We start from the raw sequence: 23,980 nt of genomic DNA, 5'->3' as shown, positions 1-23,980 counted from the left end.
AATGAATGAATGAATGAATGAATGAATGAATGAATGAATGAATGAATGGGTTGAGACGCCAATGTCAACATTTGTTCATCTGATTAAAACAAGTAAATTTCATTCAAATAGTTATTGGAAAAGTACCTGGAACTGTAACCCACTGATGTCATCCTTCAGATTAAACAACTGCCGCAATGCCATGAAGTTGGCGAAGCAGCACTTTGACATCCCCCTTGTGCTGCGTCCCGAGGACCTATGTTCCCCCGAGCTGGACGACCGATCCGCCATCACCTACCTCTCCTACTTCATCCGACTCAACGCCCCCGGGTACGACGCCACCATCGACTGTGTACAGAAGAGGATCCGGACGAGGACAATCACCAACTTTACGGTAAGACGGGAATTGCGTTAAAAGTCAATGTGAATAAAACTTCTCAGATAATGACGACGGGTTACTTTGTGGAGGGAATTTCCGCAGGACATTGACGTTTGACACTTTGCAGAGACCCTCGTGTACAGATCCGCCCTATAGCTGGAATATTGCTGAGTGCAGCGTAAAACTAAACTCACTAAACTCGTGTACAGGTTTGGTGTTGACAAACCAGGGAAAGGTAATCAGGGTAAATCTGGGATTCGAACCAACGACGTGTCCAGCTCGACCACGGTAAACGTGGCACACATCCCTTTTACGTGTAAACTTGTCTGTAGTTACTTCGACGGTTATCCAACTCTAGTCGATGTTGCAGACATGCGACATTGGAATTGAACTAATATAATCCCAATATAATGTGAAGTCACAACACGGGCTATTAGAACTATCGAGGGGTCAATCCGTATCCGGCAAATATCGACCTAAGATATTAGATTAAAATAATTATAAGCCACAGGCAACCAAAATGTACGGATACTGATACGGGTGGATGTAAATGCAACAGTATTTTTTCTGATACGGATGCTTGTAAAAGAATACGAACAGGTATAAACGGACGACAGATGACTTGGGCCCGTGGACAGCGGTGTGACATATACTGACAGATTCAACTAGGCCATTAAATGGTCGGTAAGAACAAGTGGGTTCCTTAGCCGTACATGTTCCAACAAAGGTAACCCGTGAAGATCCGGGTTAGATTTGATCTTCAGTAACCCATGCTTAGCGTAAAAGGCGACTAAAGGGATCGAGTGGTCTCGCTGACTTGGTTGACACATGTCATCGTATCCCATTTGCGTAGATTGATGCCCATGATGCTGATCACTGGATTGTCTGGTCCAGACTCGATTATTTACAGACCGCCGCCATATAGCTGGAAAAACTAACTCACTCACTCAATCCAACGAAGGCGGTTTGAATCCCAGATTCGACCTAAATATACTATTTAGTTTGTGAGAAGAAAACATTCCTTCACGACCTACATCACCTGGACGTTCCCCAAACAGCATATTGCCATGTGCTGATAAAACGTAAAATCCCTTTACAACAAAATAATTCACTCTTTAGAGACGAATTTCGTGAGTATGGTTTTACGCTGCTTTTAGCAATATCCCAGCAATATCAGGGCGGGGGACACCAGAAATGGGCTTCACAAGTTGTACCCATTTCGGGAATCGAACCCGAGTCTTCGGCGTGACGGCTTTAACCACTAGGCTACCTCACCGCCCCAATCTAGTGATGAAATTATCTCTACTTCTCAAACGGAATATGGGATTCGAACCTAGGATTAAAGATTTCCGGTACGCTCAAGGGTTTTAATCTGCACAGCCAAGGTGACCCAGCGACTTGGTACAACATTAGTGTTTCAGCTATTCTGAGTCAGAATAGTGGTTGACAGTGTGAACACTGAATCCTGAATCCTGGTCATACTTTCTGGCTAGTTGCTCGTCTATCGAAATTTGTGCATGGACTCTTAAAACACAGACACGGGTATGTCAATAAATATATCACTATACCAGTTCTCTCCTGAAAATAACCAAAATAATGCGATCTCATAAAAGTACTTGGAGGGATTCATTCAGTCTTAAAAGAGATATTAAGTAATTCAATATGTTTTTTAATCACTTTTCTGTATTGAAACTTTTGGAAGTTCCCATGACATAAGAAAAGCATGTACTTACTATGGGTAAACTATCTGCGTCAATGGACTGTTCACCTGTTGTAGGATTCATGATTAAACCTTGACATTCAGCTGTCAACTGAGGGTGATCGTGAACTGACAGAAAGGTCGTGTAATGATTTATCTATGGATCAATAGGAAACCAGTTTATTCAGAGAAAAATATTCAGAAATGTCTTACCTACAACTCGGCTTTCAGTGATGAAATGATACGACTGAATGGACCGATATGACATGCAAAACTTTTCAGACCCGTTCCATTAAACATATCAAATGATCCGGAAGCAAATATTCACTCTTGTATACAAGTGCAAAACAGCAATCCTTCAAGAAGTCTCCCACAAAGCGTGATCTGCCTCTGGCTAAAGCTCTATAGCTAGGTGTCTCCGACTTGTAATATTCTCCCTTCACCACTGTGTGTGACAGCTAGCCGGGTTTGAGTCATCCTTTATGAGAAATTGCATTTGAATAACAGGCCTGCCTTCACAAAGGTGTTCCCACCAGTGATAATACGGGGTACAAACTGAGGGAAGAAAGTATACGAAGAATGATGGATTGAAGGTGTGGTGGACGATGTCCGCTGGAATGTTTTCTTACGATTTTGACTCTGATGAGGTCGAATCTCTTCCTCAGACCGACTGGCACGATGGTCGAGCCCTGTGTGAACTGGTCAAGGTGTCCGGAGGCCCAGTCCCTGGGTGGCCGGAATTAAGAGGATCGTCTATCCAGACTCTACAACAAGGTGAGCTTCTCTGCCCATATCTTTTAATAGCTAACGCTAACACAACTTGACAGTGCTAGCACTATGAACAATATCTGTTTCTTTTGACGACAGATTATGGCGTTGTATAGTTGCTTTCAGTCGGGTGGTCCCGTTACGTTAATGTGATCCGTTATTGAATGCCAAGTCGTAAATAGCCCTTTGTATTTTTAGATCTGCCTTGTAAAGGAAACATGTACGACAACTACTTTCACCTGACTTGCATAATGATAGACGTGCACTGAATATAATTGATCGAATAGAAGTACGATACTTTTAGGTCGTGAGACGTTGTTAAGAGAGTGGTGACATTGTCTACGTTGCTCTTCAGGCATAGAAGGAGGGAGAGATTTAGGAGTGGAGCCCCTCCTGACGGCAGAGGAAATCCGAGAGGAAAATCAGGAACATCTTGGCATCATGGCGTACACAGCCCAGTTCCTTCCTTTCACTCAGGTCGTCACCAAGACGGATCACAACCTCTCCAGAACCGACTACAACGTCAACAAGGTGGACAGAAGCAGCTACAATGTCTCAGCTTCGGAAAGTAGGAATTACAATGTCTCAGAAAGGAGAAACTACAGCTTTGAGAAGACGGATCACGCAGAATATAACGTGTCAACAAAGATGGACATTAATCAAAACAGGGTAAGCAGAATAGAACTCCATAAAGCAGAGGAGTACAACAGGTACATTGCAGAATACTTTCTGATTACAGAGGGGAAATATCTGGAAATATATGGTGTATCAATACTGTTGCAAGTGTTGTCACCCGGGATCTATTCGACTTTGAGGGTTTAATATATTTCGCATTTTCAGGATGATTTGTCTAGAGAGAAGACTTTAAAGGAATTAGATTGTATGCAGTGTGGGTTGGAAAGGGTGTAAAGCGGTATACGGGGTACGTTTGACCATATGCAGTAGCACATGATTTGATCTTTACCTCTTGTGTATTGATGATAGGCTGATGTTTGACCCCATGCACTGTCACATGATTTCATCTTTACCTCTTGTGTATTAATGATAGGCTGATGTTTGACCCCATGCACTGTCACATGATTTCATCTTTACCTCTTGTGTATTGATGATAGGCTGATGTTTGACCCATGCACTGTCACATGATTTCATCTTTACCTCATGTGTATTGATGATAGGCTGATGTTTGACCCCATGCACTGTCACGTGATTTCATCTTTACCTCTTGTGTATTAATGATAGGCTGATGTTTGACCCCATGCACTGTCACATGATTTCATCTTTACCTCATGTGTATTGATGATAGGCTGATGTTTTACCTCTTTTGTGTATTGATGATAGGCATGACTGTCACATGATTTCATCTTTACCTCTTGTGTATTGATGATAGGCTGATGTTTGACCCCATGCACTGTCACATGATTTCATCTTTACCTCTTGTGTATTGATGATAGGCTGATGTTTGACCCCATGCACTGTCACATGATTTCATCTTTACCTCTTGTGTATTGATGATAGGCTGATGTTTGACCCCATGCACTGTCACATGATTTCATCTTTACCTCTTGTGTATTAATGATAGGCTGATGTTTGACCCCATGCACTGTCACATGATTTCATCTTTACCTCTTGTGTATTGATGATAGGCTGATGTTTTACCCATAGCACTGTCACATGATTTCATCTTTACCTCTTGTGTATTAATGATAGGCTGATGTTTGACCCATGCACTGTCACATGATTTCATCTTTACCTCATGTGTATTGATGATAGGCTGATGTTTGACCCCATGCACTGTCACATGATTTCATCTTTACCTCTTGTGTATTGATGATAGGCTGATGTTTGACCCCATGCACTGTCACATGATTTCATCTTTACCTCTTGTGTATTGATGATAGGCTGATGTTTGACCCCATGCACTGTCACATGATTTCATCTTTACCTCTTGTGTATTAATGATAGGCTGATGTTTGACCCCATGCACTGTCACATGATTTCATCTTTACCTCTTGTGTATTGATGATAGGCTGATGTTTTACCCATAGCACTGTCACATGATTTCATCTTTACCTCATGTGTATTGATGATAGGCTGATGTTTGACCCCATTGCACTGTCACGTGATTTCATCTTTACCTCTTGTGTATTGATGATAGGCTGATGTTTGACCCATAGCACTGTCACATGATTTCATCTTTACCTCTTGTGTATTGATGATAGGCTGATGTTTGACCCAATTGCACTGTCACGTGATTTCATCTTTACCTCTTGTGTATTAATGATAGGCTGATGTTTGACCCCATGCACTGTCACATGATTTCATCTTTACCTCTTGTGTATTGATGATAGGCTGATGTTTTACCCATAGCACTGTCACATGATTTCATCTTTACCTCTTGTGTATTGATGATAGGCTGATGTTTGACCCCATGCACTGTCACGTGATTTCATCTTTACCTCTTGTGTATTAATGATAGGCTGATGATAGGCTGATGTTTCATCTTTACCCCATGCATGATAGGCTGATGTTTGACCCAATCACTGTCACGATTTCATCTTTACCTCTTGTGTATTGATGATAGGCTGATGTTTGACCCCATGCACTGTCACATGATTTCATCTTTACCTCTTGTGTATTGATGATAGGCTGATGTTTGACCCCATGCACTGTCACATGATTTCATCTTTACCTCTTGTGTATTGATGATAGGCTGATGTTTGACCCCATGCACTGTCACGTGATTTCATCTTTACCTCTTGTGTTGATGATTGATGATAGGCACTGATGTTTCTTTACCCATTAATGATACTGTCCCCATGCACTGTCACATGATTTCATCTTTACCTCTTGTGTATTGATGATAGGCTGATGTTTGACCCCATGCACTGTCACATGATTTCATCTTTACCTCTTGTGTATTAATGATAGGCTGATGTTTGACCCCATGCACTGTCACATGATTTCATCTTTACCTCTTGTGTATTGATGATAGGCTGATGTTTGACCCATGCACTGTCACATGATTTCATCTTTACCTCTTGTGTATTGATGATAGGCTGATGTTTGACCCCATGCACTGTCACATGATTTCATCTTCATCACATGCATATTGATCTTAGTTGGCATTCTAGAGGTTGATGAGTAAAAACCGAAGCATATGGCTTCATGTCTATTGCATAGAGTGACGTTTCGGTGTAGATTCTTATATTGTTATCAAGCTAAATGTGACTACAGCAAGGTGATGAGAAGTATGAATACATTGAAAAGTAGCTAAAGTTAAATGATAATAAGCAGCACATACCTAGAGGAACAAATAGCACAGCTCATGAAGGCAACCTACTGTATGCTTGAATGCTAACTGGAACGTATATTCTATCGTTTGATTCACTCTTCGTAGGCTGATGGTAAATAATTCCCTTGATCCCTTTTGATCGCAGGTTTGTGGCGATTCGATGGCTTCCACGATATCTTCATATATACCATGTGTTATGTTTGATTGGCAGTTTCGAAGTTGATGAGTAATAAGGTGACGTAGGCTATCATCGCTAATTAATCTTATCAGCCATTTATATTTTGTTCCGACTCATAAACAGCTGGCTTCCTCCTGTTGATTCTGCATCAATTTTCAATATCATTTGTTGTTGTTGTTGTTGTTGTAAAACCGTGTTAGATGTATATAAGTCTATTGTGTATTGTGGGACGGTGGGGTAGCCTAGTGGGTAAAGCGTTGGCTCGTCACGCCGAAGACCCGGGTTCGAATCCCCACATGGGCACAATGTGTGAAGCCCATTTCTGGTGTCCCCCGCCGTGATATTGCTGGAATATTGCTAAAAGCGGCGTAAAACCAAACTCAGTCAGTCAGTATTGTGTATGGCAGTACTTGCTTGTACATGCTTCAATCACAACCGTATCAGGATCTACACCGAAACGTCTCATCATATCATAATAAAGAAATTGTCATCCATAAAGCATCCTACCGTTTTTAAGATCATGTTGTTTCAATAGTCAGCCTGAATTAGAAACAACAAATGAGCCAAGTAACAAACGGATATTGCATGTTAGGTGCAGCTGTTCCCTCAAGTCATGAAATGCTATGTTTCTACATATTTACCTTCATTTGCTAGTTGGATTAATGGAAAAGTCCCTTTAACCACATATGTATGAACACTATTTACGTGTTTATTCACACGCACTTTTTTATACTCTATTTGTTCCAAAACTGATCATAGGAAACGCTAGGGCGACAGTATTGTTACAGAGGTGTTTGAACAGACACGTTCTGACTTCAAGAAGCCAATGAATTGGGTCACTTGTGTGTTGCGGAGGTGTTTTGTTAGGTCACGTGACACGCATTGATACTGCGTGACATTGAGTCCGATGTATTTATGTATACAAGGAGGTCTGGCTTGAATAGAAGAGCTGAGGTAACTGCCACAGTCAGCTAAACGTCTTTATTCAGCAGGGCTTACCTTGCCGGTATGCTTGTCCATTAGGAATGCTGCTTCTATGGACTCGTTAGGATATGAGCGAAATATGCTGAGCAAGTTTAAAAACGTGCCACTTACATGTGTTCGGTGTTGTGCGTACAAGATGTTTTATATTAATGTTTTGTGCATAGATGTTCATTCGGAAACTATATCACGTGTCAAAGAAACATTTTTATTTATTTTTAAAAACCATGGAAATATGAAACGTCAACGCCAAAGTCGATTTATGATTTTGTAACTGTTATCTAAAGCATATTGGATCCACTCATCCGAATTAGTGCTCCTAAATCCCTTGCTACTCAGGAAGCACTGTACACTATACGGTAACATGAATACACCTAGGTAATGGAAACTGGCCACGACCGGCGACTGGTATCATTAAACACGTTCAAATGGATTTTAGTAGCTAACCCTCCATTAAATCAAGGGACTGATCATTTATTGTAGATCAATGAGGGGGAGCGTCTCGACATTGGTCTTAGGAGTGTATATTATTTTGTATTCTGTTTAACTGACTCCACCGTTCCCCCATGCGACGTTTAAGCCCCACCCTCTTAATCTCAAGCACCCTCCCCTCGTTCCCAATGAACATCGACTAGACCTTCAGTAGGCTGTTATTACATATATGTTCAATGGCACCATAAGCATGAGTAAATACACTTTACAACATGTGGCAGGTACTTCATGTTGCCCTGCCTATTCCAATTCTACAGGCGTTATCTGAAGACAAAATCCGTAACGGGAATTACTTCATAAAAAGTCAAATTAAAATGATTCAGAAAATTCAGTACGCTTTCAGCTATAAGACGTACTCACCTGACCTGGCGTATTGTCGAATCGATGATCTCTATCTGTGTGATGAAACAAACACTAAAGCATGCGGGCACAACGACCAACCAGATAACACCATTGATGAATGCCATACGTCCACATTTTTCTGTCTGCGTTACGGGGATGTCCATCAGCTTCCATGACGTCAGGGACACCGGCAACGTCTTGCTACATAAACTTGTAACCTTAAGGTGTGAACAGTGTCAACTACAGCAGGGAAACGTATGTCGTAGGTCTCCAGCATGTGCAAGGATACCGTCAGTGAAATTTTCATTTGAGACTTTTAAAGGAGTGTTACTATTATACAGCAAGTATGACCATCACTTTACGAAGTCCACAAATCATGAAGGGAGGTGTGCGTCTCAGAATGCCTCTGGGGGATGTACAGTCGGAGAAGATGCATATGGAGGAACATCACAAAGAGAAGAACATGGAGAAACATGTTGAGAAACATATGGAGCAGAACATATCGGAGAACCATATGGACCTTAGAATGACGGAAACACGTTCTGAAATGTGGCAGTCTGACCGCCAGTTGGAGGAGATGGACATGGAAACCCAGGTGCTTGAGGAACACCATTCGGAACGCCATTCAGAACACCACATGGAACATCGCATGGAACACTTCCATACACAGGAGACCAGGCATCAGGAACATGTACACAAACGCAAAGTGTCGTTTCGAGACAATAAGGTAAACGATGACTCGATACACACTCGAGACAATAAGGTAAACGATGACTCGATACACACTCGAGACAATAAGGTAAACGATGACTCGATACACACTCGAGACAATAAGGTAAACGATGACTCGATACACACTCGATACAATAAGGTAAACGATGACTCGATACACACTCGAGACAACAAGGTAAACGATGGCTCAAGACAAATTCTACAATGTTGGTCTGTTTGTGTTCTGTGCAAAATGGAATCTGTTTTAGCGAATGGCCGTGATTAATTCTTCTCTGGCGTTGACTTTTCATATTCAAGAAAGGGAATTTTATGTATTTTGTGACTTTTTATTAGTATTAAATCGAAACGTCATTTACCAGGATGGACATATGATCGTTACCAAGCAACGGGAACAAAGACATTTGTAACTGCCTCAGGACATAGGTGTCATCCTTCGTGTAACAAAGGGCGTGCACCGGTTGCTATGCAACTCAGATGTTAATGTGATTTACACAAAGCATTTACATATTGCAAACCCTGTCAGGTAGGCTCCTAGTTGTATATATACGTTTATAAGATTGTATGAAAGCTAGTTATTGCCTGACGTGTCAGTGTGTAAGCATTACACCTATTTCCTTAAGTACAACAATGTCAAATGAGTTTTGTTACTTTATAAAAACGTACTGACTAGAAATTCAAATATGTTTTGATATTCACCATACTTTAAATTCTTTGAGGAGTTGTTATGATTGCATCATAATAAACACCATGGGTGTAAATATCTAAATTCTATATTTACTTCTGGCATAGTGTGGATTGTACCTTGTAAATTAACACGTGTGACTTGTCAGTTAAAGTGCTCAGATTTTAGATATAGTGATAGGCGCTGTGGGCGAGAAATGTCGCCTGTCTGGTTTACCCAGTAAGACCATTTATCTGCTTTGCATTCCTTGTGACGTGGATACTGCTCACACAGACAACCTGCTTGCTGAAGCATGCCCACTCTACCTTATAATGACATTGCTGGGTTGTAGAATATATTTAAACCAGATAGAATACAACGCTGTACAACACGACCTGGACTGGGTGAATTTAGTTTTATGCCGCTTGCAGCAATATGGCAGCGCCATATAAACTGGGGACATGTGGGGAATCGAATCCGGGCCTTCGGAGTGTCAGGCGAATGCTTTTAAAGCAAAAACAACATTATTCAAATAATTGTACCTATGGGAAACTGGTATTCGGAGGTTGGGGCAAAATACATGTACTTCGATTACGGCATATACAGCAGATTTGTTAAATATCTGTGGTAGACATGTGGAGAACGTTTACAGAATAGGCGCATCAGTGATACACATGTTGTCCATTCACTATTTTGATTTGCAGCACATGTTCCCGTTTTTTATTCTGAAAACTACATTTGCCTTTGCATGTGCTTTTATTACACGTGCAAATACAAACATAACAGCACCTAATTCTAAACATGGTTTCCAGAGGGTTTTCAGCGTTTCTGATATTTTCTAAAGACGCCCAGTACAGCGACAAAATATATCTCGGATGTGTTTAGGCCAAGAGTTGCGTGTTGGCGGGACGGGTACCACACATGGGCTGAGATGTGTTCACCTTTTCGCGAACACCTGGTGTGAATACTATTTGCTATATTCATAAACTAAGGACTGCATCTTTTCTGAGATGTAGGTAGATCGTTTTGAAATATTCCTTCGCTACATAAATATTACACGTCTAGAAGCATCCCCACAAACGATGGCTGTAGTAAAAGGTTCCCTTGTTGTCGCCTCCATGAGCGCTAATAGACTGCATCAGATAGCGCAAAACACGTACATTGAAAAGAGAATAAAACGTTTGCATATTTAGTTTAAGATACCAGGTAGAACTGAATTAAAGTTGGAACTGTGTTGTACATGGAATACATGGAATAGCAGTATTTGTTAGAATCGATATCATTCCATGACTTGGTGAATCATATGTGGCTGTGATAAACAAAATAGTTGGGTTTTTATAATATACCCGTTAGTTCGTTCTAAGCGGGTGCGTTTTAAACCTAGTTTTCTGTACTTCTTCCAATCAACACGTCCATAGTGTTACTAATCAGAATGTGTGTACACTGATGTACGCATGAGAGAATTACTGGATATGTGTCTTGAAGCTAACACTTTACATTTGCAGGTAGTCAGGATTTTGCAGCATATATATATATATATATGATATAGGAATGTATGGGATATTGTGTGTTCCCCGTCGAACATCTTCTATCACAAGCACATAAGAACGGTCCCTATATGCGAGGTCGACATGCGGTATCTCGACATGCGGTATCCCTACATGATACCCATTGGACGTTTGTGTTCCAGGTCGCCGTGTATGACGACGAGATCAATTCCAGCCACGCCCCAACCATCAGCTCCCAAGCTCCATCCTTCCATCTCGTGAAGTCTCCTGGCACCACCACCAACAACGTCATGTCGCCCAGAGTCGACCTGCAGATGGAGTCGTACAAGTTCGACACGTACTCTGTTGGGGTGATCATTGACTCTAAGGTAACTCGACCACTGATCCATGTTTACGTCTGTCCTTCACGATTGGCTGATCGCTGATGTCGAGTTGTGGGTATTTGAAGAAAGGAAAGCTGAAGCATCTTGTGCATCTGACACATAACTAATGTCTGTCAGTTTTCACACAGCATCAGTTTATGCATCACTACTCATAGTGGATTGTGGTTGAACATTACTGAGTCAGGGTGACAGATTCACCACGTGTAAGAGTTGTCATCCATAGATAGTAAGTGAGTGAGTGAGTTTAGTTTTACGCCACACTCTGCAATATTCCAGCTATATGGCGGCGGTCTGTAAATAACTGAGTCTTGGCCAGACCAGTGATCAACAGCATGAGCATCGATCCATGCAATTGGGATTCGATGACATGAAGATCAATTCTAACCCGGATCTTCACAGGTCTCTTCCATAGTTAGACAGCGTGGTGTATACTGGCTATACGTCAGTTAAATGTACCTAAAGTTTCCAAATATATTCATTTTCTGTATGAATCTAAATTGTCAGTGTTCAGTCAAATGTGAGTAACGGACGACTATCTAAAGGTTTCCTTTTTTCATTTGTGATGTTCCTATTGATGAAAAGGCCTAAGTACATGCCTTCTTTGTGAGTGTAGGTCTTCCATGACCTCTCACGTCATTTGTTTATACTTGATTGCTCGGAATACTCTAGATAAAATAAAGCTCAATCAACCAGTCTGTCACTGATCGGAACTTTACGTATGGTTCCTCTGTGTTCAGATGTCACCTCCGTTTGACTCCGAGAAGATCCGTGTGGAGGCTGAGGCCCCGAGTGGGCGTATCATCAAGATGACCGGTGACGGCCACTACACAGCACAGTTCATGCCATCCGAGATCGGTCAGTAACGGCTATAATGCGCGACCATTATAATGTTATAATGCTATAATGCGCGGCCATTATGTCATAATGCTATAATGCGCGACCATTATAATGTTATGAAGCTATAATGCGTGACCATTATAATGTTATAATGCTACAATACGTGACCATTATAATGTTATAATGCTATCATGCGTGACCATTATAATGTTATAATGCTATAATACGTGACCATTATAATGTTATAAAGCTATAATGCGTGACCATTTTAATGTTATAATGCTATCAATGCGTGACCATTATAATGTTATAATGCTACAATACGTGACCATTATAATGTTATAAAGCTATAATGCGTGACCATTATAATGTTATAATGCTATAATGCGTGACCATTATAATGTTATAATGCTACAATACGTGACCATTATAATGTTATAAAGCTATAATGCGTGACCATTATAATGTTATAAAGCTATAATGCGTGACCATTATAATGTTATAAAGCTATAATGCGTGACCATTATAATGTTATAATGCTATAATGCGTGACCATTATAATGTTATAAAGCTATAATGCGTGACCATTATAATGTTATAAAGCTATAATGCGTGACCATTATAATGTTATAATGCTATAATGCGTGACCATTATAATGTTATAATGCTATAATACGTGACCATTATAATGTTATAATGCTATAATGCGTGACCATTATAATGTTATAAAGCTACAATACGTGACCATTATAATGTTATAATGCTATCATGCGCGACCATTATAATGTTATAATGCTACAATACGTGACCATTATAATGTTATAATGCTATCATGCGTGACCATTATAATGTTATAATGCTACAATACGTGACCATTATAATGTCATAATGCTATCATGCGTGACAACTATAATGTTATAATGCTATCATGCGTGACAACTATAATGTTATAATGCTATCATGCGTGACCATGTTTATGGAACCAAACGGTATACGACCACTGAGAGGAATCATGATATATCGGAATCCATAAACATATGCAACTGGTAACTAGCAGCAGGGAAATGGTTATTTTCATGTTCATCAATTCCATTTATTGACATATACTGCAAATTTTATACTGCGTTAACTTCGCGCAATCCGTTTATGAGAACTTGTGAGCACATTTACGTCAAATGAAACTCATTCTAACGTTTCTTGAAGACAACATATTTCATTCAATACAATCGAAAGTAGAACCCCGTTTTTAATCTAGAACATGATACGAAATATCTGTTGTTCATTTTAAAATAAAACGATTTATCATCCTGCCATACGTACCTGTGAATGCGGATCTACATTTAAACTGTTTTAATCCCCAGGTCGATGGCGCGTCGATCTCTACTACAACAACCGCCACATCGACGGCTGCCCCATTGACGTGTGTGACCCCTCTCAGGTCCGGGTGTGTGAGCTCAAAGGAGGCGGTGTGGCCAAAATGCAGGAGTTCAAAGGTACTGTATCTCCCTTCCTTTAGTATTCTTTAGACAGCGAAAATGCGGAATGTGGCCGCTATCCCCACTATTCGAGCCATCAACTGAAATTATGTAAAATAAATATTGCACAAATTGACTATAGAATGCCAATCAAAGAAGTCAAATGGAAATGACCTAATGCACGAGAATTGTATATACTATATATGGTAATTGTGTGTCACCAGTGGACTGTACGCGGGCTGGTGACGGTGAAGTGCAGGTGGACATCAAGCACCAGGGCAGGAAGGTGCCCGTGGCCATCACACAGCCCTCTAAGGGCATGTACAGGGTCACCTACAGCCCATACGATGCCGGCCCCTACTTAATCAACGTCCAGTTCAACAGGGCAGAAGTCAGAGGTGGGTACACATTTTGGCTTCTTATCTCGATATTGGAGAAAAATGACAGATGTTTAACACCTTTGTGAAACCCACGAACATTTACATGTCTGATTCGAACTGATGATATTTCACATGTATGTGCAATGGATGGTAGAGCCATAGACGATTGTCTCCCTTTGGCCCTGCACGTAAAATAAAGTATGGGATCAAAGAAACTGGGTTACGTATTACCCCCTTCCCTGAGAGATGTGCACAGCATCAATCAAACAGTTTTATCAGATCAGAGGATGAGATCTATAAATTATGAGTATTAAGAGGGAAAGTAAAGAGTTTATTGAAGCGATGGAAGTTGCAGACCGTTTACACCTTAGCTCTATGAACACTATAACCATGGTTATGGCTGATATTAAAATCTGGTAAAGGAAATGTAAAGAGGAAGTGTTTAACCAAAACCTTTCTTGTAGCAGTGGGCATATGGTACAAACAATACACACATAGTTTAGATGCTACATGATTCCCGTGTGTCGGAAAAACCTTATCCGTCAAATATACGGCCAACAACATTGATAACGGTGAATTATGAACACTGAATTCAACAACAGAGCATAAAGATATAGGTACATGTAAAGAGACGAGAAACAACACCTGCTACACACATGGTGTTTAGATCTGGATAGTGCCTATTGTGACAAGTTAGGCAAAACAGTAAGGTAATGATTGCAACCAAACATCATCCTGGATGTTATACTGAGTTGCAGTGTTATGCTGGTTGTGTTGTGTTTTACAGACTCGGACTTCCACAGCTCCGACCCCGAGGAGAGGCAGAGAAAGGCCGTGTTCATCACCTCTATAGAGCGGGAGAATGGATTATTCAAGATAAAGGCATCATGTACGATAGCATATTGACACCATTACATCATTTACTTTGATTGATATCATTGTTATCATGATAACAAAAGTCTTATCTTTCTTATCGTTTTGAATATATCTCAATGTGGGACCTTTATTCTAAAGGCTTCTGGAATAACACGAAACGTCTAAATAAAAGATGATGTCTAACGCCGTTTAATCAGTACGTCATACGACGTCAGCATAATATCAATGTACCCGTGACGATCCGGGTTAAAATGGTCATCAGGAATTGACGGGGTCGTGTGGGCAGACTCGCTGACTTGGTCTGTTATTATCATTTTATCCCCAGAGCGATGCTCATGATGTCACCCACTGGATTGTCTAGTTCAGACTGGAATGTTAAGTTCAGACTGGATTGTCTAGTTCAGACTCGAGTGTCTAGTTCAGACTCGATTGAGTACAAGCTTGAATATTGCTGAATGCGGCGTTAAAAAGCAATCACAATAACAACAATTTATGCATGAAATATTCCAAGAATTAGTCCTGTACTAAGTCTTAGATTGTCGTCAGCTCCGTGTCTCACACAGTACCAACCTGAACACATTACTCCTGATCCTAAGCTATACTGATTTGTTCAGAAGTACCAATTGTCTTAGGCAAGACTGTCTTGTAACAAACCCTGTTCCCAGTAAACCAAATGTAGTGTGTCTATGACAATGTTTGGATGTACTGGTTGTAACTGACTCATATTTGGGTGACTGTTCAGGCGACTGGGAGATCGACTACATGACCGGCGGGCCCTTCATCTGCCACATCACCGACTCCTCCGACATCCAGGTGTACGGCATGCAGGACGGCACCATCACCAGCTCCCCACAACTCATCGGTAAGCCACAGGCAGACCCAATAACACCTGGTCATACAGGAATAGTAGCGATGTTCGCAATCCAACACATGGCAGCGAAATTAAAATAAATGTTTTTAGGAAATTTTTAAAATTACGTGTGGTACCATTAGGTCAGGAGATGATTACCTTTTGTCATCTGGTGTCATCACTGATTTTTCGTGGTCATGTTAGAAGTTCCGTCTATTCATTCTTCATTTTAGTGGTTCATTCATATGATCTTTAAAGATATTTTGCCCTTTTCACCAAAAGGTATCTGTTTCATAGGATAGTCGAGGGGACATAGCGTTCGCTCGTCACACACACCAACGTCCGCCGTGATATTGCTGGAACATTGCTAAATGCGGCGTAAAACTATACTCACTCACTGGGGTAGTCACGGCTGGGTATTCTTTTACACGTACGTGCTACATAGTGATGAAACATATCTGATTAGACTAAAGTTTTATCTCCCAAAATATGTAGTATAAAGAGAACCAAACAACTCCATTTAAATTAAAATGGATGACCAGTAAGCTCAGAGATTCGGAAGAAATCTAGACTTGTTTTATGTAGGGCTTTTGCATTGCAGAAAGGGTTGGGGGAGGGGGCGAAAAAATAATGTTGTTCAGGGTCTGACAGACAGGCTACATATCCGACCCACCTTTAAAATCTGGTCAGTCGTCTACAGTACAAGACACAGGGCTTGCAATATAATATCTTGTGTGGATTGCTATGTTTTGATACGTGGTGATAATGAGTTGTCTTCCCGCGTCTACCAGCGGACTGTACGAAGGTCGGGGATGGTGTGCTGGAGGCTGAGGTCACCCACAAGGGTCTGCGGTACCCTGGCAAGGTCAAGAAGGACAAGCCGGGGATATACAGGGTCACCTTCAAACCCAAGGGACCAGGCGTCTACAAGATCTGGCTGCATTTCGACGGCCAACCTGTGAAAGGTACTCGGAGTTTGAAGAGTCTGACAAGTCGATCTTCAATTCTGCTAATACAGCTTATGTTTTATAAGACAACCAACGAGTTCCAAACAACTAAGGATTAAGTGTCCCATAGGAATTAATGTTGTGACTTGGGACTTTTCCAAGGGATTTGGGAGTTGCTAATTGTTATTCCTGTACAATTACTCCTGGTCTCTCGACTTAACGTGAGAAACTGCGAATATTCTCTTCTAAATTGAAGACATCGAGAAAATATTGCGATGATTAAAAGGGCTATACAACCTTCTGTGACTATTAAGGGCAATACTTTCACATGACGCTGCTAACATTCGACTTGGACTGATGAATCAGCATGATGCTAAAGTAAGAATTAAATGCTTTGTGGGAATTACTCAAAATGTATTTGTATATTATGGAACAAGCTTTTATGGATAACAACTTCTTTATTTCGTGAGTGCGACGTTTCGATACAGATTCTTGTACCGTTGTCAAGCAAGAGTGATACATAAAGTGGAGGAGCTGCATATTTATGCTGTGTATAACAATGAAACTACATACACTGTGATTGACAAAGGAAACAACATAATTGCCATAATTGGTTAAGCAGTAAGCTGATGAAGCCGATGAGTATACAAAGGATAGTGAATGGAAGCCAGAGATGTATAAATACAGGAGTGGTACAATGAAGGAGATGTTAAGCTTACTGCCTAACCAATTATGGTAATTATGTTGTTTCCTTTGTCAATCACAATGTATGTAGTTTCATTGTTATACACAGTATAAATATGCAGCTCCTCCACTTCATGTATCACTCTTGCTTGACAACGGTAGAAGAATCTGTATCGAAACGTCGCACTCACGAAATAAAGAAGTTGTTATCCATAAAAACTTGTTCCATATTGTACGTCTCAACTTCTAAAATGCCACTCAAACAAGTTATTTGTATATTGCACGTGTGTGATCTCCCTGACAGGTTCCCCCTTCATCCAGGAGATAGACGAGCTGCAGTCGCCAGTAGCCACAGGGGAGGGGCTGGAGCGAGCCATCGTGGACAGACCCGCCACCTTCATTGTCGACCCTCGCGGCTTCCCCGGCAACGTGTCGGTTAACGTTCATGGTAGGCAGTCGGTTGAACCGTGCCTTGCTAGAAATAGGTCGGTGATTTTAGGATGAAATGTCGGAAATATCCTTTTAGAATCAGTGAGAAATCATGATCAAGTTATTCACCTGCCAACATGAAACATATAAACAAGTAGAAAAACAATTTTTTTTTAAATATTCATTAGAATAAATCGTACTAACATTACTTCATTCATCTCTATACGATATTAGAGTAAACACAACCGGATGGTCCCTCTATATAGGTTAACCGGTTCTCCGGTCAGTTTTACTTCGGCGTGTGGGGCGGTGGGATAGCCCAGTGATTAAAGCGTTGACTCGTCACGCAGAAGACCCGGGTTTGATGTGTGAAGCACATTTCTGGTGTCCCCCGCCATGATCTTACTGTAATATTGCTAAAAGCAGCGTAAAACTAATCTCACTCACTCACTACTTCGGCGTGTCCTGCAGTGTGGATTACCAAAGTTCCTGTTCATGTTAGGAGAATTGCTGCAGAACTAACATTTCTGATTAACTTTGACATGACACTTCAGGTCCCACCTACCCCATCAAGAGCATGATTGAACCTCAGCCAGACAACACTCTGAGGGTGCACTACACGCCGGCTGAGAAGGGCAAACATCTGATCAATGTCAGGGTCGACGGCAAAGACATTGAAGGTCAGTCTGTGCGGGCCTTCCTTCTAAATCTGTGTTTTAATATGACTTGATGTTTTTTGTTGGTTACATGATGCTAACAAATATATGACAATCCTTTCCCTACAATGTTTTTAAACTTGGAGACTTAAATAGGAAACCAGTGTATACCATAAAACGATAAATTGTCAGTTTCCATATTGAATTTAGAGAAGGTAACATGCAAAAAAACACAAAATGGGCGTGTGTTGCCAAGTAGTTCCGTTCAGTGGCAAAAAGGTTCTGTGTAGCCATTCTTAATTGACAAATCCGAAACTGTTTTACAGAAAGCCCGTTCAAACCTATGGTGGTTGACCCCTTCCTTGTGCGTGTGTCCGGGGGATGGCGCCCCCTCGTGGACGACAAGGGAGTCATCCCACTGGTAGTCGATAAGGAGAAGCAACTTCCGTTTGATGCCTCCGAGGCTGGACCAGGTAACTCAAGGATAACGTCTTGTACAACATGCCGGGAAAGCAGACACTATTTTTATTCATTTGTAATCTGACCTGTAGATTTAAAATATAATATTTCAACACAATCATAGAATTTAGTTTTCTAATAATAAGATTTCGGGGAATTACTATATAATAGTACTATTCGGATAAATAAAACTGACAGCTGTGTACAGCTGACAGCAGTTTTTTGATAGCATACCATATTATTATGAATAGCAATACCAATATACCCTCTAATCTGGACGATATAACTCGATACTAAATCGTCCGGATTACGCTGAAGTTCCCACACCTTCATTATGTGTTGGACTAACGGGATAGTAGTGTATACGGCTTGTACTATACCCAGCTGTGAACATATATCCAGTCTATATCCGAGTGTCTTACCCCCAGGGGAACTGACTGCTGAGGTCCGGGGACCGTCTGGGAAGATCCCTGTAGCCGTCGACCAGAGAAACGACGGCAGGAACACCGTCATCTTCACCCCAAGGGAGCAAGGTAGGCAGTCTGTACAGACTACTGTGCTGTCTATGGTGGAGTCTGTTTTGACTGATGCTTCATTACATCATGATAATAACCATATTTCAAGAAGAGAAAACGCTCTGTGTCAACTTCCTTTGTATCGATCAGTAAAGATCCGGGTTTAATTAATCTTCAGCAACCCATGCTTGTCGTGAGAGGTGACAACTGGGATCGGGTGTTCCGACTGATGCATGTCACTGCATTCCAGTTGCGGAGATGCACCTGACCATGGTGTCATTTACTGGACTTTCTGGTCCAGACTCCGTTATTTACAGACCACTGACATACATATTGATGAGTCCTTATTGTCTTTTAACGACATCCCAGTCCAGTTTTCTTCAAACTGACAAAAGCTGACACTGATAAAGTTCACTGATCATATTCTACGCGATCGCCAATCTTATAATTTCATCTATTGAAACTATTTGTTGTAAAGCCTCTATAAAACTGGTTTCCATAATTCCAGGAAGCAGAAAGGAATACAGTAAAGTAGGTTGCATACTCACCATAGATGCTTCCGTTTCATCAGGGATACTCTACAACATTATATAGTCTCCCTGGTTTCATACATCAGGGATACTCTACAACATTATATAGTCTCCCTGGTTTCATACATCAGGGATACTCTACAACATTATATAGTCTCCCTGGTTTCATACATCAGGGATACTCTACAACATTATATAGTCTCCCTGGTTTCATACATCAGGGATACTCTACAACATTATATAGTCTCCCTGGTTTCATACATCAGGGATACTCTACAACATTATATAGTCTCCCTGGTTTCATACAGCAGGGATACTCTTCAACATTATATAGTCTCCCTGGTTTAATACATCAGGGATACTCTACAACATTATATAGTCTCCCTGGTTTCATACATCAGGGATACTCTACAACATTATATAGTCTCCCTGGTTTCATACATCAGGGATACTCATTATATAGTCTCCCTGAGCTTCATACATCAGGGATACTCTACAACATTATATAGTCTCCCTGGTTTCATACATCAGGGATACTCTACAACATTATATAGTCTCCCTGGTTTCATACATCAGGGATACTCTACAACATTATATAGTCTCCCTGGTTTCATACAGCAGGGATACTCTACAACATTATATAGTCTCCCTGGTTTCATACATCAGGGATACTCTACAACATTATATAGTCTCCCTGGTTTCATACATCAGGGATACTCTACAACATTATATAGTCTCCCTGGTTTCATACAGCAGGGATACTCTACAACAGTATATAGTCTCCCTGGTTTCATACAGCAGGGATACTCTACAACATTATATAGTCTCCCTGGTTTCATACAGCAGGGATACTCTACAACATTATATAGTCTCCCTGGTTTCATACATCATTATTACTCAATATGTAGGTGCTCGATGTTCGAGAAGCCATGACCTTCTTTGTTAACTTTCACAACAAAGACGACAGGTAGAAGGTCCTCTATGTTCATGCTCCAATATAATAACAGCCAGTCAATTGCCCTACTGTTTCAAGATCATCTAACAAGCCTGTGTTTTGTTGCAGGCAAGCATGACATCCATGTTCGGTGGGGCGGCTTTCCCCTTCAGAGATCGCCTTACATGGGTTATGCAACGTACCGACCGAATGAGCCCGAGCCTGAGCCCTACCCTAACGTCCGGCTGGTGCCGGTGCCCCTGAAACGTCCCGAGCCAGTATCACCCAAGTCGTCTTTCGCAGGCTCCACGAATGGCGACCCATATCGAGTGAGCATTCACGGCTCAGAGCCTGCCATCTACCGCCCACCGTCCCGACCCTCGTCCGTGATGGTCCCCACACCTATTGTTGAAGCTATCAAATACTACCCACCCACGGAGAGTGTCCCTACTTCACCCAAGCATCGGGGGCCGCTCAAGGTGGTCCTCAGTGGTCGAGGACTTAAAGAAGCCAGCGTGGATCAACCAGCTACATTCTACATTGACGGCTCGAAGGCAGGGGATGGTGAGTGGCAGTATCAGACCAAGATGTTCAAGTCATTTCTAGATTCTTGGTTTAGATCCGATAATTTCTTTCCCAAAAATTGTAAAGAGGTTTACGAATAATCCTTTGATTGGTGTCCCACGGAGGCCAGGGAACATTCGTAGTACTTTACCGCTGGCTGCCAAGGTCTAGGTTTGTTAAATACAAGTCGCCCCCTGTGAGATTGAAGGGAGGAATTGGCCTTGGGAATCAGAGTCATGAGGGCGTGTCATCGTACCGCGACGACATGACACGTGGCACACATCATCGGCCACTGGCATATATTGCCTGGTCTCGGCTGTTCACAACAACAAAAACAATTCCGGGTTGTTTGGGGGCAACAATATTTTGTTTGCAGCACACATTGCATACAGATGCATTATATGTTCAATAACACGAAGCTTTACCTTGTAGGTATTCCCGATGCAGACCTAACCAAGGCCAGTAACGGTAAGCGTGTCCCTGTCCACGTTGAGTCTGTCCGACCCAGGGTGTTCAAGTGCGACTACACACCTAGAGAGCCCGGGGCATACCTTCTGAAACTCAAGTGGAATGACCATCCGCTCAAAGGATCACCTTTCAGGGTGAATGTCCGCAGTCCACCACAGCCTAAACGGGTAGCCCTGACTGGTGACTGGGCAAAGGGTGGAATCTTGGGGAAGGATCTGGATCTTAGGATTGACCCTCGGGAAGCTGGTCCAGGTACGTCTGGTTACTGCACTCGCACTACACAGGGTCCTGCCTAGTTGGCAAAGTACAGCTGCGTCTGGTCCTCTAACTTACTGTATCAGCTATTGTATAAATCTATGCATCAAACCAGTGTTTGTCCATAACCCTGTAGAGCTGCAGGCCCTAAGGACCCAGAACCATAAAAAGTTGTGGGTCCTGATCAGAATGTGACATAGGCCTTAAATTTTAATATGGAAATCTTAGTTATTGGGGATGAGAAAGCTGTCGGCCATAAGGAAATGCAGAAAACCAAAGCTGTTGGTCTGAATGGTTTTCAGTTGGCTTCGGGTTCGAACGCTGCATCAAATGGATGTTTACAAATGAGATAAAGGTTAATTACTATATCTGATGGTGGAATATAAGTTATCCAGGAAATCACAACTAGAAAAGCTGATGCTCGTAATTCAAAGTCCCCTTGGTTGAAGTTACCGTACTTCTACAGGGACAATATTTACGCATGTTACACTTGTTACAACGTTCGTGTCTAAATCGGAATAATCACTAGTCAGTGGGGCACAGATTCTCTTTAATACAGAGAGAGGAACAGCTTGATTGCCATAGACCTATGGTCTGCAAGCTCCAGGTGCTAGACAATGATGAACAGTTGCTAAGGAAAACCCATTAAAGCCGCGAAGAGTGTCCAGTACTGGCTTACTGCACCATGTAGCCAAACACAGAATAGACTCCACCTCGTTGTAGCATTTAATTATTGTGGCAGCTGAGCCCAGAGTGATGCATGTCTTCGTGAACTGGCGATTATCATTTCATCATTCGTTTGCTACATTTTTTAAACGTTTCTGATATTGGCATGTACTTTGAACAGTAGTCCCTGTGTTATTCCATACAGGCGAGCTGACTGTCAAGTGCACAGGGCCACGCAAGGAGCCAGTCCCATGCAAGCTGATCGACAACTTTGACGGTACCAGGAGGGTAAAGGTGACACCTAACACAACAGGAAGGCACATTGTGGAGATCAAGTACGACAACGAACATGTCATGGGTACGTAGACTCATCTGGGTCAGAAACTCGTACTTCCAAAAAAGTCTGCATTTGTTTTGGTTCATGAGTAGATAGTATCAGTTGATCGTGTTTGTGTTCACCTACAGGCAGTCCCTATGCTATCGACATCCGAGCGAGCACCACGCTGGGGGATGTGAAGGTGTGGGGTCCTGGGCTGGAGGGTCCGGGTCTGATGAACGACTTCCGCTCCCACTTCTGGGTGGACACGACAGGAGCCGGGGCCGGCGAACTGAGAGTCCGAATCATGGGGCCGAAAGGTGGGTACAACGATTGAGTATCCAGGCCAATGGGACTCTTGTAATGTAAGAGTGATCAGTGACAGACATAGCATGACATCAATGGGACACTCGAACTAGTCTTGTAATGTAAGAGTGAGCAGTGACAGGCATAGGCATGACATCAATGGGACACTCGAACTAGTCTTGTAATGTAAGAGTGAGCAGTGACAGACATAGGCATGACATCAATGGGACACTCGAACTAGTCTTGTATTGACAATGCCAATGTAGCTCCAAGACCATTTAACCCAAATCACACATACATTACATCTCAAACATCACTGGAAACATGGCCCAGGATGTGAGTATTGCAAAACATAGGTGGTTGGCACACACTGTTTGGTTTGGATTTGTTATGCTGAACGTCAGTATTAAACCCTAACATTTTGTCTGAGTTTCAATAA

The 23,980-nt window shown here is 41.8% G+C and overlaps 1 protein-coding gene across 1 annotated transcript in view; it reads left to right on the top strand.

The window, feature by feature from the left end:
• LOC124269622 (filamin-A-like) overlaps nt 1-23,980 on the top strand; it is a 64,123-nt gene that overhangs the window by 36,867 nt on the left and 3,276 nt on the right. The window contains exons 4-21 of the mRNA XM_046704657.1: nt 160-373; nt 2,723-2,831; nt 3,181-3,494; nt 11,194-11,379; nt 12,132-12,249; nt 13,593-13,724; nt 13,931-14,104; nt 14,874-14,975; nt 15,705-15,824; nt 16,604-16,777; nt 17,748-17,891; nt 18,427-18,552; nt 18,855-19,001; nt 19,416-19,520; nt 21,096-21,530; nt 21,963-22,250; nt 23,125-23,277; nt 23,385-23,555. Of these exons, the coding sequence (XP_046560613.1) occupies nt 160-373; nt 2,723-2,831; nt 3,181-3,494; nt 11,194-11,379; nt 12,132-12,249; nt 13,593-13,724; nt 13,931-14,104; nt 14,874-14,975; nt 15,705-15,824; nt 16,604-16,777; nt 17,748-17,891; nt 18,427-18,552; nt 18,855-19,001; nt 19,416-19,520; nt 21,096-21,530; nt 21,963-22,250; nt 23,125-23,277; nt 23,385-23,555 (3,212 nt within the window). The remainder of the gene's footprint in view (nt 1-159; nt 374-2,722; nt 2,832-3,180; nt 3,495-11,193; nt 11,380-12,131; nt 12,250-13,592; nt 13,725-13,930; nt 14,105-14,873; nt 14,976-15,704; nt 15,825-16,603; nt 16,778-17,747; nt 17,892-18,426; nt 18,553-18,854; nt 19,002-19,415; nt 19,521-21,095; nt 21,531-21,962; nt 22,251-23,124; nt 23,278-23,384; nt 23,556-23,980) is intronic.

The sequence above is a fragment of the Haliotis rubra genome, unplaced genomic scaffold (assembly GCF_003918875.1).
Source record: "Haliotis rubra isolate DU_JTF1 unplaced genomic scaffold, ASM391887v1 Scf146, whole genome shotgun sequence".
NCBI classification, from domain to species: domain Eukaryota; kingdom Metazoa; phylum Mollusca; class Gastropoda; order Lepetellida; family Haliotidae; genus Haliotis; species Haliotis rubra.
Note: the sequence above shows the minus strand (reverse complement) of the source record. Positions and strands in the feature narration are given on the sequence as shown.